The following is an 18,243-nucleotide window of genomic DNA, read 5'->3' as shown; positions in this document are numbered from 1 at the left end:
CACCAACACTGTTCACAATTGCTCTGTCATTTAAACCATGCTTTAAAATCTGAATGGACAATGCCGTGTTTATAAGTGCATTAATAATATTCTGGGTTTCCCATGTGTAACCACATGAATAGGAAACAAACATATTATGCATGCTTTTGTGTTCTGAATACTACATGGTATTAAGGCATGCAAAGCTCCACTTCTTATCCCTACATGCCCCTTGTTTAAATAATGTTAAAGGTGTAATAGAAAAATCACAAAAAATTAATTAATTCCAAATTTCAACTGAAAAAGGCCTTTATACTTAGGTCATCAGCCCAATATGAAACCTTGATGCCAACTTGACTCATCATTTATACTGGATAACAGTGGCAAGAAATGAATGCATTCTTCCAATCCAAGATTTCCAAGAAACTATGATGCTTCTCCAATTAGGATCTGGCCACAGACATTAGAAATCCAATTATTAAAATAACCACCCCATCTTCAGCAGTATCTGCACTTTCTGTGGGCTCCCAGTTTGCTTTTGGTGTCGATTCAAGGCTCTGGTGTTAATCATTTAGGATTTCTGTGGGTCCAGCCCAGGCTACAATCAAGCCCTACCTCTTCATTTCCAACCTGCCAAGACTGCCCAAAGAATGATGCCTTTGACAAACTTATGAAAGGGAAGTGAAGGTTTTCCTGTTGGGGACACCTCTCCTTGTGAAAAAGCAACTGGTGAAGAAAAGACCCAAGTTTGGCTCTCTTTAGAGCTCATTACTGAGACTCTATTTTTCAAAAGTCTTCTGTCAAACCAAAAAGGAATGACAACAGAGAATGACAGAAATACAGAAACTTCCTTGTCTTATTGCAGCTTTCTATAGCTTTAAGGGAAATCTAAATCACACCCTTGGTTGACTAATGAATGTCTCTGTTTTGGTCAGTTCTCATTATTTCTGTTTAGGAAATCTTTTATTTTTCAAGTTAAATTTACTTTGTATGCAAGTTTTTGCTGTGAGAAAAAAAAATGTAATGCTTCAGCAAGGGTGAAATGTCATAAATTTGATCTTTGCAATGTATAAAGTCAAAAGAGTATTTGCTTTCAAACACATTTGAAAACCTGGCTTACTGCCCCAAAAGTCCCAAGTGTTTTCTTGCTATCCAGCAAGTTAGAGACCATACACATCCAGAAGCCTAGGCCGGGGAAAGGCCACTGTAGGAGTTCTGGGGGCAGAATTTTGCTGCCCACCCTGTGCCTGTCCTCCTAGTGCTTCTGGCTGGGGAGGCTGGAGCCATGTGGTCTCCTTCCTCCCCTGTACTCCAGGCTGGAGAGGCTTGGGGGGGGGGGGTGCATGATTAGCCCATCCTGTCTCTTCCTCTCCTGGGGGAGGGGCATGCATACTTGGTGTGCTGCCCCACCTCCTTCTTTGCCTTTGGGGGACAGGGCCTCAGAAGAGGGGGCGGAGCTGTAGGTGGAGCTGGAGGCCTGCCTCCCCCAGCCACAGCTGCACCAACCGTCCATGTTCGAGACCTTAAAATATAGAGAGAGTGTTCTAATATATCAATTTTTATAATATATCAATTGCCTGATGATCCTCAAAAAGGTAGAATGAATTGTGTCTATTCTCCTGACATTCAGACACATATAGAGATAGGATTTTCCTCAGCTCTCAGGCTATGTCTGCAGGGTTTCTTGCACAAAAGCGCGTCCACACCTCAAAGCGCATTGCTTTTGCTGTGTGCTTTTGCGCAAGAGAGCATCCACACTGCATGGAAACTCTTGTTCAAGAAAGCTCTCATGGCCATTCTCAGAATGGATAGGCTTTTTTGGATAGGCTCTTTTTGTGCAAGAAACCCCTGTGGAGCATCCACACTTGCCTTTTTGCGTAAGAGCTGTAGTGCAAAAAGGAGTTATGCCTCATAGAAGTAGGTATCTCTAAACTGCAAAAAGCCCTCTGTTCTGCTGTTTTACTGTCGTTTCCTTGCACAAAAATGTGCTTGAGTTGTGGACTCTCCCCAGGTTTTTGCGCAAAAACCTTGTAGCGTAGATGTAGCCTCAGTGTTTATCTACCTCTACTCCCACAGAAATCAATAGTAAAACTCCCTTTGACCTCAACAGTGGCATAGGTAGGACAATTCTGACTGGTTTTAAAAGTCTTATCCTAAATGCCTATTGGAAGCAGCAAACATTCGGGTATCTAGATCACACACCTGAAGTCCGCACCAGCTGTACCCATACTTTGTTCAGTCAAAAACTTCATTATATCTATTTGCCTGGAGTCCAAAGACTGCAGCCAATTGAAGAGAATTGCAGCTGTCCTCATTATTAATATGAAATCAGGACTCATGGTCACATCATACATAGTAGATTGGCAGCTCATATCAACTATATTCTGAGAGCTGTAGCCTCAGCAGGCTACAACAACCTATTAAACATGAGCTCACCCATGTGCAGAATAGTAAAGATGTGGATTGCCTTTGGCCATATGCCAGACATTGACTACTTCTGATATTCATGATATAGCCCATATGACTGCTGATTAAATTTTAGTTGATAACGTAAAATGCACAATACCTTAATTTCTTTCCTCCATCTGCAATTTTAGCTTTCAGAAGATAACCTTCTTTTTTCACTACCTACAAGAAAGAATATATAGATCATAGCACTATTTTTCATTAATATGAGTACCTGCTACAAGATTCTGAATATAGCAATATCTAGAATCAGAGCATTTTAAGTTTTTCCCATTTAGTTGTCTATGATAAGTTTTTTTCGAGTGTTGGCAAATTATTTATCTTGAATACCTATCAAATATATAGCAATATATTGGGAAACAGTAAGTCTTAAAAAATATTTAAGATAATCAGATAATAATCAGATTTAATAGTAAATCTAAAAATATTTAAGTCCAACTAAAGTTGCTAGTTATAAGTAAAATATTGATAAACAGATCATATTGGTTTACTTATCCATATTGTGTTATATGAAACATATTTGCTTGTAAGCTAGGCAGAATGTATATTATCCTAGAAACATAGTATCCACTGCTGTGAAATTATTAGCTCTTTTAAGCTACCTAGGATCAGGTATATCAATGGCAGAGCTCCAAAAGATCATCTAATGTAGGTGTACCTCCATAGGTGGCATTTTCCTCTTTGAATCAGACTAAATCAAGACCCCTTGTCAGATGCAGAAATGCATAATATTATTAGTGGTGCTGTCTTTCAGTTGAGATACAATACAAAGGAGCTCATTTCTTGCAATCATTAAAAAGTCACTTTTAAATGGGAATTGTGTATATACATGTTAAGGCAGCATTTATCACTAAATTTACAATTGCACCAAAATGTTCTAGTGATATAACCTAGAAAAAAAACAGAGTAACTTGCAACTGCCACCACAATCTTGAGTTTGAATGATAAAAGAAAACATCACAACTTGTGTGTATCTACCATAACTGGGTCAGAACATCTGGGGAGGTCAAACTGGCCAGAGCAACAATGTGTGGAGAGATGATTGTGAACCTCACTTATAGTTCTTCAATGGTACTGCTCTGTGGAAAGCAGTTCTTCCTGTGCAGTGTTAGAGCAACCTAAGGACAACTCCAATTTACACAAGGCTGCAACATTCACAAAAGGCCAAAACTGCAGCTGAGGATTGGCACAGCACAGGGGTGTCCTGGTTCGCTCCTTCCTCGATTCTCTATCCTGTCACACATACACGTACACTTTTCTTTGTTAAACTAGCAGCAGTAGCATAACAGCTCCTATGTCATATCTATAGTATTAGAGGAGCATCCTTGTATTTGGGAGATTGAGGGGTTGGTTTCTGGAAACACAGAATTTCAATACTCGGTCTGAACAATCCCTATTTTGAAATTTGAGTGGGGAGCAAGGATTCATTTCTTTATAACATTGCTGCTCAGTCCCCTCTTTAACATTCCTGAACTGGAATAGAAAATGAATACAACACCAAAACTGAGGGAGCTAGGGAATTCAAATCCAATCCGCACAACTATCTCTTGTTTTAACCTAAATGTTTAATTCTAAACTTCAATATTTCAAGAATTATTCTTCCGCTCTCATGGTTTATCCTGGCAATAGAAATCCTTCAGCTAATATGCAGAAGGCTACTTGTTTCTATACATGGAATATATTATTCTGATTTAATAAAGACAGTGATTTACTTTTAAAATATTACCATTATCTTTGATAACTTGATATTATTGCAATATTCATTGGTATTCCCTATAATTAGCACAGTGACATTTAGTGACATTTTTTAGTTATCAAGGCAATTGAAGAGGTTTCTAAGGTACCACTCTATATTTATATTTATATATTTATATGTACATATTCTGTATAGAATAACATGTTAGTGTATATTGCAAAGTACATCTTCTCTTATGTGAATTCACAGAAATTCTTCTAGGACAATACAATTTATTCTTTCAGTCCTGCATTTGATGGATGACATGGGGTTACAAAATCATGAAATGTCCTTATAGTACTCTCTTTTCTTTCTGCCTCAATAAATATCCATCATTTGTTTGCGAGTTGTTGACCTTCCTGTACCTTTCCAGCTGAGGAAAGGCTGAGAGAACAATCCAAAATACCCTCAAAGAATTAGCATAAAAATAAGGCATTGGAAGCCTAGAACTGCTTCTTTCTGCATTTAAAGACAGTATTAAATATGAAAATTGTGTGTGTGTGTGTCTGTCAGTGTCATGGACAGGAATGTACACTAACACATTTGTGTGTATTAATATATGAAACAATGAAGCAAACTACTAGTGTTTTTGTAAAATAGCATTAGAAAACATAATTAATTGTATATTAGCTGTGATTTCTATAATTTTTTTGGATTAAATTATATATAGGACCTGGGCCAAATTTTGAACACTTTAATCTAAAAAATTCCTCTTGAAGTCAATGTCATTATGTTGATGATTCTGAATTTCTATGTTAATATTCTTTAAACAGTTAGAATGTTTTCATTTCCCTCATTTTTTCTTCAACAAAATTCTATAGTAACTAATTATATAGAAATATTGAAATTAAAAACATACTGTCCTAATTCTTCTCAATATATTTTTTCTCATCACTAATTTCAAACATCACTAATGACATATTCTCATTTAGTGTGTTCCTTAATTTTGTGTATCCTGCAAATATGAACTAATACTTTTTGGAAAAGATTTATAATCTCTCTCTCTATATAAAAAAGTTTTTCCTGATGAGCAACAAAATGATGTCATCATGCTCTCACACTCTCTGGCCATGAAATCCACTAGAAAGAGGGGGTTGATGAGCGCAACAAGCAGTGACTGCAGCGCCCAAGTAATTAATTAAGATTCAACTATTAGTATTGCTGAAATGTCAGCTGACTGATTCAATAGCCATTTGAAATTGTATACCATTTACTAAAATGCTTTCTCCTTTCTAACCTTGTAATTTCCACTAAATAATAAAATTTCTTAGTTTCTTTATATATTCTTACCATGCCAAGTCATCAGACTGTCAAGTGTTAATCTACAATACAACACATATTGTATTTTCCATTAAAAACATTTAAAGTAAATAAGCAAAGCAAAACACAGATTCTGGAATATATCACTTACCATTTGTTCCTGTGGACTAATGATGTCTGTGAGTATTAAGTTATGTTGGGAATGATTTCTTCTGTGACGGGATATCTGAAAATATATTCATTTACAACTTAGAATCAGCTTGATACAATTGTACTAAAATCAAACAAGATTTAAATGAAAGGATATACTGAAAAAAATCTGTTGATAAAACATGTATTTGCATATTTAATATATTAAATACAAAAGTTTTTGATAACCTGGTTCCCACTGAGCATAAACAGACTTAATGATCATTCCTAGTCCTAATATTTGCTGGGAAAAGAATCTATTATATCTAATATGTTCCAGCAATTGTAATGGCTACCCTGTTTTTCCAGAAGAAAAGTGTACAAAAGTATAGTAGACAAAAATATTACACATGAGTCTAGAAAATTATCAGACACACAGGAATCTTTCAGAATGAACCTAAGCTCGCCAGGTTTCCCTGTAAACCTGAAACTCAAGAGTGGATACCTAAAAGATATTCCAAGGCTTTTTGTAAAAGTTAGTTCTGGTTTAATTGAGTTTTATACACAGCAGAGACTGATTTACAGTTTGGGGTTGGAACCCTACTGAAGTCAGTTGTTTTTACTTGGATCCGACCAAAATGAGACAAAATTAAAATCTGACTGATTTTTACTCCCCATAATCCTTTATCTTACCCACTAAAACACAGTTAACAAAAAGACAAACGTATTCTGTTTACATTTAAATATTTGAATAATATCTGCCAGGTATTAATTAATCAATCCATGGATCCTTCTTTAAACAGATAACCATATTATGATCCTGGGTTTTTTGCACACTTTACCTTTATATTTATATGTCACCATTAACATTTTAAGCCATAAAAACTAGGTAAAGCTCTGCTCTCCTTGTCAGAACTAATGAGCTTAATGAATTACCCATTATAAATTCAATACAAACATTCAGATAGAGCAATAAACATTCTCCACAATTCAAAAGTTTCTCTGACCTATTTATAAAGAATATCACTTAACAATTTCATTAAGGGTGAGTAACAGCTGGTGACATGGCTGTGTCCTAAAGTGTTTTTCTCTCTTAATATTCTGCATCTTAAGCAATAGAGCTTTCATAAAAAATACTTTAGTTAGTGGCAGTGCCTCCTTTGGGGAGAAAAAAATGTCAGACCACATTTTCTGTATTTTGCAATCTTGTTTTCAGGAGTGTCATGTTCCCGTTTTATTAGTATGTAGGGTAAACAAGAATGATTTGCTGATGCTATTGAGAGAACTTCTAAGACTGTGGTCTTTCTATTTAGATTTTGGATTGAACTTAATATTAATGCAAACAGAGGCATGCATATAAATTCAAAATAAATTAATTCAATTTATCTTTTTTTATCAGCAGCAAATCTGGAGATCATACACTGCACAAGACATATAACTAAACTATTCAGGCCTAGAACATGGAAATGCTCTCTTACAGAATTCCATATGTAATTATTCTTTAACAAGGCATATTGCTAAATGATCTTTTTAAAATATTTTTTCTCAGACAAGTTATATAAAATGACATACCACTATTCCCTAAGGCCTATTTTATAGCCAAGCAATATTCAATAGGCTGCTCAAGAATCAAAATGTGGCTTTTTGTGTCCCTGCATACCATCCTTGGGACAACCACTAAACTGATGAGAGAGCTGCATTTGCCCTGGTTTTGGTCACAATGGCCAGAGCAGAGATAAGAGAATTGACAGGATCCATTGGGGTATATTTTTGAAGCAGCCAGAAAAGAAGAATGAATAGACAGAAAAAGAGAAATGAGAAGTATCCCTCAATTTCTTCCTAAAAACCATGTTTGGAATGTGGGGAAAGAGATGTGGGAAGAAGAAAGAAACATAAGAACTGTCACGTTAGGTCAGATCAATTGTCCATCCTCACATCTGTCTCCAACTTTGGTTCATACCAGAGCTTCAGAGAGAGTGAACAGAAAGGGTAGTTGGAATGATTCACTCCATTTTTCCCACTCTTGGCTTCTGAGAGTCAAAGGTTTAGGGGTGCCCTGAGCATGGGGTGGCATCTGTGACCACCTTTACTAATGGCCATTGATGGACCCCTCCTCCATGAACTCATGAAGTTTTCTTTAGAACCCGGTTATATTTCTGGCCTTTGCAACATCCTATGGCAATGAGTCCACAGACTAATTGTGCTTTCGTTCAAAAAATATTTTATCTTCATAGTATTAAATGTGCCATCTGTTTATTTCACCAGATTCTTGGTTCTTGTATAATGTGAAGGGTTATATAAGAGGGATGTTAAAATTAGATTAATCAACTAATCATTCCAATGACTATTTGATTAGTTGATAGGGGTATGTCTAGAATACATGGCTTTGTCAACGGAGTCATGTAAACTAGTTTACCCAACATGGTCAATGAAGTGGGGATTTAAATAATCCCCGCTTCATTAAAATAAAAAGGCCCACTGTGCTGTGCCAACAATCAGCTGATCCTGCACAGCACAGCAGTCTAGATGCAGCTTGGTCAACAAGGGAAGCCTCTGTCGACCGCTCCTGTAAACCTCGTTTCACTTGTCAACCGATCCACGTCTAGACTGCCACGCTGTGCTAACAATCAGCTGATTGTAAGCACAGCGAGGTGGCCATTTTTATTTTAATGCAGCAGGGATTATTTAAATCCCCGCTTCATTGACTATGTCGGGTAAACTAGTTTATATGGCTCCGTCAACGGAGCCATGTAGTCTAGACATACCCTAAGGATACCTCTGCTTTGAAATGTAGCAAGAGCCTGCCCGACTGTTTCTATATTTCAAAGGTAGAAGTTCCACTTGATGTTTTGCCTTTGAAATGTGCAAGAGCCCCAGCAGGAGCTCTTGTTCATTTCAAAGACTGAAATGCCGCATGGAGCCTGGAGCCAGCAGGGGACTCTTAGTCCCCCACTGACGCCGAATTCCATGCAGCCCTTCCACTTTGAAACCAGGACTTCTCTTTACAAAAGCCATGTTGACTCTCCCCCAACAAATCATAATTACTTACTTGTTTGCTTGGTACCAAAGCTAGGCTCACTGGCTTGTAATTGCCAGGGTCCCCCTTGGACCGCTTTTTAAATATCAGTAGTACATTATCTACCCATCAGTGATGTAGTACAGAGGCTTGATTCAGCAGTAGGTTTCATACTACAGTTAGCAATTTTATAATTTATTTGAGTTCCTTCAGAATCTCATGAATATCATCTCCTCTTGATGACTAATTATTATAACAATTATTAATTTGTCCTAAAATACCTTCTACTGATACTTGAAAATGGTAGCATTTATATTTATATTTGTTATTCAAACAAGGATATCTGTAATAAGGCTATTTCCTGCACATCCTCCACAGTGAAGACAGGAAAACAGACTGACAGAAGATACTGCATTCAAAAGATTTCTAGAAAACAATATAACAATTGCTAATTCTAATATAGATGTCATTAATGACCCATTATTATATTCATTAAAAACCTTGATTTGATTGTACCAGAAACATTAATGTGTGCATTAAGAGAGTAGAGGACTCTTACTGGTTTGTTAAATGATTGTTGTATTAATAATTTGTAAAAATGATACAGTTCAGGCCCATTGAGGGAGGTGACAAAGCAGGCAGTTGCCCCAGGGCCTGGCAATTCAAAAGGCAAAAAGGCCTGGGGTTCCTAGCAGATCCTGTCACTGCTGCAGTAGCAGCAGTGGCCTGAGCCCTGGGCCCTTTAAGTCACCACTGGACTACTTTGCGATGTACTCCAGGTGGCTCTTAGGGCTGGCTCCCCCCAGCCCCAGTCCAAGCCCTATCCCTTTTATCTGAGGCCTCATCACTTCTACCTGAGGCCCTTCCCCCATGATTCTGTCAGTCCCCTGCCCAAAGTTCTCTAAAAGATGAAAATACAAAATCATGTCAAATTCTGATCTTTGATTCCAATGTAAAGAGAACAAGAACCTTCTTCAGCCACCAAGAGTGAATCTAGATATAGTCTTTTGACCTGTGGCTCATTTCTACAGTGAATCAAGCCAAACCAACACTGTGATTAGAAAATTCCCCCAACATCTGGCTCTCAAGTGAAATGAAAGAAAACTGTTTAAAGTTCTCTATTATTGAAAGTCATGGTGGCTATTTGGATTAGGGATAGCATCACTCTTTTAATCAGATTTCCCTAAACTCAACCAAAGCATCTTGATAGGAACTAACAACTGTAGTAAAGGTAGACTGGAGATTTGCCTAAAAAACTATTAGAAAATAAATGTTTATATTTTGTAAATATCCCATCTAATAAAGCAGTTTATTGGTCACATTACACTGCTGCGTCCCAAATAGACTTATAGTAGGAATCTGTTCTTAATAGGTCCACTTGATTAATACAGAGTAGTTTTGGGAACAAAATGGACAAATAAATCACCAGTTTTGCTTTGTGTAAAACGCTGAAAAGCTAGGTGATTACTAATAAGTGCACACACACCTAGAGAAGGATACACTCCATTAATTTGTTTCTGAGATATTCATCTAAGATAGGTACACAGTAAAGATGGTTAAGATTTCATCATCCCAATACCGCACACTCCATTATCCTAATAAAGTAAAGCTGAACCTAAATAATATCTGTCATAACACCTCTAGCTCAGCCCTATAGTGTGTTATGAAAGGCAGAGATTTATATGAGTAGTTCTAAAAAGGAATCTGAAGGAAAGTCATTCTATCAGCAGTTTTCTGATTTGATGAACATTCTTCAGTCAGCAACAATGTCACCTGCAGCATTAAAAATCCACTCAGTGAGCGCCTGCGAGTCCGTGGGCAAGTCTGGTTTTGTTAAATTCAGCCTCAGCAACTTCTTCTCCCTCCCTCCCCCCAGTTAGCTAAAGGGTATCCCTCTACTACTGTACTGGAGTTATTCTAGCATCCAAAAATGATCGAGTGTCATACTTTCTGCATACACACAGAGACTCTGTAAAATATGCTTACTACCCCAGTAAGAACTAATAACTCTCACAACTACTATCTTAATACAATGTAATGTAAATAAAATACCTGAGCTTTTACAATTACTTGATCTCTAGTTTCATTTTCTTCTGCGCTCCCATTGGTTATCAAGATGATTTCTAAAAATTATGTCCTTTACTTTGAGGGTTCACTCTGAGGCTATATCTACACTGCATCCCTCTTGCGCAAAAGCCTATGCAAATGAAGCTTGGATAAGCATATTGTCACATTTCATTTGCATAATTAATTAGGGACCGTTTTTGCACAAAAAGGAGCCATCTACACAGCTCTGTTTTGCACAAAAACACCCTCTTGTGCAAGAGCCATTCTTCCTCATTATTTCAGAATGGAAATATTCTAATCCACACTTCATTTTTATAGGCTTTTACAAAGAGGGATGCAGTGTAGACGTAGCTTCAGTGTGTGATCAACACACGGGTCATTCTCTTGTTACAGTAAGACCTGGATCCAAAAAAGAGATTTTGGGGACTCAGTATTCACAGTAGCAATCTGATACCAATCTGACTAATCAGGGAAGTGAACAGAAACATACTGCCAATATTTCAAATGTGGTCTCCTAACAAACTGCTCAAGCACAATCTACAGAGAATTATTGCCTGGAATTTTTCACTGAAAACAAGTGAATTCCAGATAATTGCAAGAGGTTTGTGGATACTTCACAAAAAGAAAAAAATATTGGCTGAATAAATTATTCACTAAACATACTGCACCTAGTAGCGTCAGTCTACACTAGCAGGTTATTTTGAAAAAAATGTACTTCAAAATAATAACTCCTGAAATAACTATTTCAAAATAAGCTTACTTCTCTTCACAAACAGGAGTTATTATTTTGAAATAACAGGCTTGGCTGTGTGGATGCTCATCTTGCTATTTCAAAATAACTCCCCAGTGTAAATATGCCCTCAAACTTCAAATATAACATAACACCCTGATTTGTTTAGCAGAGTTAAGATGATTTGCTCCTATAATTACTTCAAAAATGGTTGTGTTACACTACTGAGAAAGATTTTTATGGAAGTTTTCTGCAAGGATATTTTCACTCTCTCCAAGTTTTGACTCCCCCCCCCCCCCCAGGGACTCCTCCAGGGGTTATGACTACTATTTTACTGCATCAAACTCAAATTAAAATGTCCATAAAGGAGAATCCCTTGTAAACACCCCAAAGAGAGTCTGCACTTGGTAAGCTCTGTGACCCTGATCCAGCAACACACATAGGCATGTGCTTAAGTGCTTTGCTGGATCAGGGCCAGAACATTCAGCACATTTCAGATCAAGCTTTCCAGCTGCAGTTTGTGTTTGCTGCAATACAAATACAAAATGAGTTACATAAACTTCTGTTACCCTCATTCACACAACAAAGAAAGGATAGGTAATACTGATTCAGTGATGTCCGTACTCATTTCATTTCTAGTCACTCAAATACCACAGAGATGGGTGGCTTCTAGATGGCTAATTTACAGTGTGAAAATGTACTGTATATTTCTTAATAGTACTATCTGTGGATGGTAAGATCTAGGATCATGAAATATCCTGTGATCATAACTTAAAACAAGGTTAGGATTTTGTTGAACCAGGAAAATGGGATGTGCCTGGAATGGGATTGATCCACATAAACCATATAGAAAAGTGACGGAATCACTAAGCAAGTGAAAGGGGTTGGCTGGGCTTCCCTAGCCTTGATCCTCCTACCCCGAGGCACCCTTTAGGGAGGGTGTGAGAGGGATGAAACTCTCTCTCAGATTCATGCAGGGACATTTCTGGCTGATCCCCTTTATCACTGTCAGGGAGCCAGGGGAAAGTGCACAGTTTAATGCACTCCTCATTCTAGCTGGGGAGTGCAGGGGGGAGACATGCACCCTCCCCCAGCTGTGCCTGCTGGAGCTTCAATGGCCATGGAGAGGCACTTCTCACCTGGCTCCAAGATCTTTCTCCCCGGGTCAGTCTACGTACTGAAACCTTCATCCCCAGCCCCATGCTAGAGCAAAGCTTTGAATGAAGCACGTACATTTTCATTTTATTTTCCAAAAAACAAAAATGTATTGAGTTAAAAACTCAAGTAATGCTGGGTAAATCTTCTAATGTAAGAACACTGCATTAACTTCTTATGCTGCTTTGTCTCCATGGCTGTGTCACCTGAATCTCATCTCTGCCCATCCTGTTCCTAGCTTTCCCCTCTTCTACAAACAGAGGCTGCATAGGATCCATAGATAGATAGGAACCAGACTCTATCTACCTATCTATTAATAAGAAAACCATTTCACAGTCCTCACACATTTGAGTATATTATATTATTGTCATCAGAATCTGTTTACTCAAGGAAAAATAGCTTTGTGTTACTTTGCATGTCTCTTTCAAGTACACTGCCCTCTATATTCAGTTCAGACCTCTAGAGTGTGAGAGAGTAATGATAATTATTTTGTTTCCCTTGACCTCTTGATCACTTATAAATCAGAGTCCTATAAACCTTTTCCACACTGAGAAGGTCGTTCTTCTTCTATCTAGTGAGAACAAATCAAGCCTATAAAGGTACATATTTTATATCAAAGCAATTCAATAGAAGAGAATACAGGATCAGACCTCAGCCTAGATAACATCCCATCAGTTAATTTACTCCAAATATAACCATATTTATTCAGCTGCTTTAGTCAATAGGAGTAGGAATAGAAAAATGTTCAGCTCCTAGGTTAAATTTGGGACAATCTTTAAGGTGTATTTGATGACAATAGGAGCAGTAATTATGGGTTCTATTCTAAAAGATGGGGTTCACTAAAGCTGAGCCATATTTTTCAATAAAGTTGCTGCTGGACTATCTGATAATGTATATTTTTGCCTCTTAGATTTATATCGAGAATGCCTCTTCTGCTTTCATCAAGTGGCACTAGGTATTGTGACCAAGCTCTTAATGCTGCACAGTGGGTCCTGCACTTCTGGGTTGTAGTAGGCTGAGGATTAGGCCTCCACATCTAGGGAAAACAGCTACTGATTGTCTAATTGCTCACCTCAGTGGCAAACTACAGCTCTCAGTCTAACTCCTTTATGTCAGGGGAAAGTCCCAGAGGGTATGTCTACACTACAAAGTTAGTTCGAACTAACGGACGTTAGTTCGAACTAACTTTCATAGGTGCTACACTAGCACTCCGTTAGTTCAAACTTAATTCGAACTAACGGAGCACTTAGTTTGAACTTGGTAAACCTCATTTTACGAGGATTAAGCCTAGTTCGAACTAGCTAGTTCGAATTAAGGGCTGTGTAGACCCTTAATTCAAACTAGTGGGAGGCTAGCCCTTCCCAGGTTTCCCTGGTGGCCACTCTGGCCAACACCAGGGAAACTCTATTGCCCCCCTCCCGGCCCCGGAGCCCTTAAAGGGTCACGGGCTGGCTACACAGTTTGTGCCAGTTGCAAGGCTGCCAGCACCTGTGCCAGCAGACCCTGCACTTGCCACACCATGAGCCAGCTACCCGAGGATACCCAGCCCTCCACTGCTCCCCAGGACCAGCCTGGCAGCTCCCAGGAGCCTGCTCGGGGACGCAAGAGGCGGGCACCTGCTTGGTCAAGTGCGGAGATCGTGGACCTCATTGAGGTTTGGGGGGAAGCCTCCAATGTCCATGATCTCCACACTAGCCACAGGAACGCGGCCGTCTACAGCCGCATGGCTGACAGCCTGGCCACCAGGGGCCATCAGCGCAGCCGGGAGCAGGTGCGCTGCAAGATTAAAGTCCTGCGGCAGTCCTACTCCCGGGCCTGCCAGCCAGGGGCCGACCTGGAGACCTGCCCCCACTTCCACTCCCTGGACCGCTTCCTGGGGGCTCATGCCGTCCCTGCCCCCCGGGACGTGATAGACCCCGGGGCAGAGGGACTGCTCCAGGAGACGGAGGAGGAGGAGGAGGGCTCCGAGATCCAGGAGCCTGCTGGCAGCCTGCCCAGGACCCGGGACCCGCGAGGCACCCCACAGAGCCGCTCGCCTGTGTCGTCCGAGGCCGGGGAGGCATCCATCTGTGAGTACCATCGTGCTCCCCTTATGTGTACGGAGCCCCGGGACCGTGCGCCTGGGCCTTGCCCACCACGGAGCAGCAGCCGGGGATCCTGCAGGGGCCCTGGCCTTGCAGAGGGGAGCTGGGTTTCACACACTTGGGGCCCTGGGGTAATTGACCGCTGGTCTTGTTTCACCACAGCCGCAGCACCTGGGCCTGCAGGGCACACCACACCGCCTGCAGCAGCTGCCCGTGCCCGGGCAAGCAGGAGAGCCAGGAATGAGGAGGACTACCAGAGGCGGCACCTCCGGTTCCTGGATCACCATTTCCGCACCCAGGACCACAGAGTCCAGGAGGACCTGAGGCTGCGCCGGAGGAGTTTGGAGGCCCTGGAGGAGCAGGGCCATGCCCTGCGAGACCACCTCCAGAGCCTGCTCGACCGCTTCCCAATTCCTCCCGCTCCTGCTCCCCCTGCTGCTCCCCCTGCTCCTCCCGCTCCTGCTTCCTCCACACCCGCCGTCCCTCCTGCCCCCCCCCCCACAACCATTTCCCACCGATGCCCCCGGACCCGCTGTGTGGTGAGACGGGAGAGGCAGCCAGACTCCCATCCCTGAGCTTTCCTTTCCCTTCCTCCCTTCCCTCCCCTTCCAGCTCCCTCATCCCAGGTTTCCCCCTCCCCTCTCCCACCCTCATTCCTCCCTCCCCCCACCCCAGTTATGTGAAATAAGCATACGTTTTTGTTTGAAAAATAGGTGTCTTTATTTTACAGTAGGTAGGGAAGGGAAAGGGGAAGGGGGGTAGGGTGGAAGAAGGCCCCAGTGGTGCATGCAAGGGAGAGGTCAGTCCTCCTCCTCCACCAGGAAGCTCTCCCGCAGGGCTTCCTGGATCCGGACGGCCCCCCGCTGGGTTTCCCGGATGGCGGCGGTACGGGGCTGACCGTAGTGTCCAGCCATGCGGTCAGCCTCAGCCATCCAGGCTGGAAGGAAAGCCTCCCCCTTTCACTCACACAAATTGTGGAGCACACAACATGCTGCCACCACGGGAGGGATGTTGTGCTCGGCCAGGTCCAGACGAGTGAGGAGGCATAGAAAGCGGGCTTTCAGTCGCTCGAAGGCCCCCTCCACCACGATGCGGGCCCTGGTCAGCCTGGCATTGAAGGCCTGGCAGGAGGGATTGAGGTGCCCCATGTACGGCTTCATCAGCCACGGCTGCAGTGGGTAAGCGGCATCCCCCACCAGGAACACGGGCATGTCCACGTCCCCGACCCTGATGTGGCGGTCGGGGAAGAAGGTCCCGGCCTGCAGCCACTGGCACACGGAGGAGTTGCGGTACACCCGGGCGTCGTGTGCTTTGCTGGACCAGCCCACATTAATGTCCGTGAACTGGCCCCGGTGGTCACACACGGCCTGAAGGAGGATGGAGAAGTACCCCTTGCGGTTGACGTACCAGGATGCCTGGTGTTCCGGGGCATGGATGGGGATGTGCGTCCTGTCAATGGCCCCCCCGCAGTTGGGGAAGCTGAGGGCGCTGAACCCCCGGATGACGGCATCCGGGTCGGCGAGGCGGACCACTCTGCGGAGCAGCACCCGGTTGATGGCCTTGACCACCTGCGGAGAGAGACACAGCAAAGCGCCAATCAGTGGGGCACCCGGGTGGCTGGGAGCGTTCGTGCCCTGGCAGTGCCCTGTGCCCCACTCCCGGAAGCAACCCCCCTGGCGGCATGTAGTACGGCCGGGACAGACCGACCACTCTGTTGCGGGGCGCTTTCACCTCCTCCCATCCCTCCTTTGTCCCTGGGGCGGCCCATCCCCTCCTCACAGCCCCCTTTGCCCCCCGGCTCAGTGGCCGACGAGTGCCATACCTGCATGAGCACCGCTCCAACGGTGGATCTCCCCACACTGAACTGGTTCCTGATGGATCAGTAGCTGTCCGGTGTGGAGAGCTTCCAGAGGGCAATGGCCACCCGCTTCTGGAGGGGGATGGCGGGCCTCATGCGATTGTCCCTTCTGCGCAGGGCAGGGGCAAGCCACTCGCAGAGCTCCAGGAAGGTGTCCCTCCTCATCCTGAAGTTCTGGGTCCACTGTCGGTCCTCCCAGCGCTCCAGGATGATGCAGTCCCACCAGTCGCTGCTGGTGTCCAGACGCCAAACGTGGCGGGGCACGCCGGTGCCAGGGCGCTGCGGCGGCTCCTCCATGGCCCCCAGGGCAGCCAGGCAGAGAGTCAGGGGGCTACCGTGCACCAGGAGGTGCCGGGCAGCCTCGAGCCATTGGTGGCAGGCTTGCAGAAGCAAGTCCAGAAAATGCACCAGAAGGTGCAGGGCGAGCTGTGGCTCCATGTTGTCACCTGCGGCGGCGTCCCCGAAGGGAAGCACCGACACAGATGGGCACAGAGACCAACGCTTTGCTGTCCCTCGGCAAGGTTGGTAAGCAAGCAGGAAAAGCTGAGAACCGGCTGTCCGGGGGGGTCCCTTTAAGCTCGAGCCTCAGATAGCCTCAGACAGCAGCCACACAAAGCAACTACTGACCTGATGCCCTGCCAGAACCGGTTTCAGATGCCCTTAAATGCCCCCCTGCGTCCAATCAGTGTGGACGCGCTAGTTCGAATTAGCAAAACGCTAATTCGAACTAGTTTTTAGTTCTAGATGCGTTAGTTCGAATTAGTTTAGTTCGAATTAGCGCTGTAGTGTAGACATACCCAGATTGATTTAGCCACTCTCATCATTGGCAAAGCAGAGGAAAAGGGGAAGGGAAAAATCTCTTATTCTCTAGTGGCCTCTCTGTATATAAAGGCAAAATGACTTGATTTCTTAATTCAATTTCCCCCCGTAGCAGGGATGTACCTCTCTTGGACTCCTGGGGCCCAAAAGAGCTGTTTTTCCCTGTCCCTTGCTTCCCTTTTGATGCCTGACACCATCACTATAGTTCCTACTCTCCAGCAGCACAACCTCTTTTCACCACTAATGCTACGTCTACACTACCAGGTTATTTCAAAATAAATATTTAAAAATAAACTTGTTCCTCTTCACAAGCAGGAGTTATTATTTCGAAATATCAGTGTGGATGCTCGCCTAGCTATTTTGAAATAAGGGGAGTTATTTTGAAATAACTCCTCAGTGTAGACATTCCCTAACTAACAGGGGAGGCTTTAACCAATTCCAGCTGGGCCTTGATTGGCTCTAGGTGTCCGAATCAAACTTAACTGTCTCAACTGGTTCTAGTGGGTTCTAGATTGTCTCCATGTGTCTTTCTTAATCTAAAAGTCTTAACTAAGTCTAGAAAGTTCTTGATTTCCTCCAGGTCTCTTAATTAACCTGTCTTCTCTGTTTAACACAGGTTCTTGACTGATTCCAGGTGCCTTAATTAATATCTCAGGTAGGATATTTGGTTACTAGGGACTCAGGGACTTGTTTAACATTGAGGTTAATATATCTTCTTTCTGATAGAGATGTAGCCGTGTTAGTCTGGTGTAGCTGAAACAAAATACAGGACTATGTAGCACTTTAAAGACTAACAAGATGGTTTATTAGATGATGAGCTTTCGTGGGCCAGACCCACTTCCTCAGATCAAATAGTGGAAGAAAATAGTCACAACCATATATACCAAAGGATACAATTTAATTTTTTTTTTAAATTGTATCCTTTGGTATATATGGTTGTGACTA

General features: G+C 42.6%; 1 protein-coding gene across 4 annotated transcripts in view; it reads right to left on the bottom strand.

Moving 5' to 3' along the window:
* ARHGAP15 (Rho GTPase activating protein 15) overlaps window positions 1-18,243 on the bottom strand; it is a 491,953-nt gene that overhangs the window by 412,309 nt on the left and 61,401 nt on the right. For all 4 annotated transcript variants that reach the window (XM_075933317.1, XM_075933318.1, XM_025191035.2 and 1 more), the window contains 2 exons: window positions 5,592-5,666; window positions 2,546-2,607 (listed from right to left, as the gene is read on the bottom strand). In XM_075933317.1, the coding sequence (XP_075789432.1) occupies window positions 2,546-2,607; window positions 5,592-5,666 (137 nt within the window). The remainder of the gene's footprint in view (window positions 1-2,545; window positions 2,608-5,591; window positions 5,667-18,243) is intronic.

Source organism: Pelodiscus sinensis, chromosome 7 (assembly GCF_049634645.1).
Source record: "Pelodiscus sinensis isolate JC-2024 chromosome 7, ASM4963464v1, whole genome shotgun sequence".
In the NCBI taxonomy this organism is placed as follows: domain Eukaryota; kingdom Metazoa; phylum Chordata; order Testudines; family Trionychidae; genus Pelodiscus; species Pelodiscus sinensis.
Note: the sequence above shows the minus strand (reverse complement) of the source record. Positions and strands in the feature narration are given on the sequence as shown.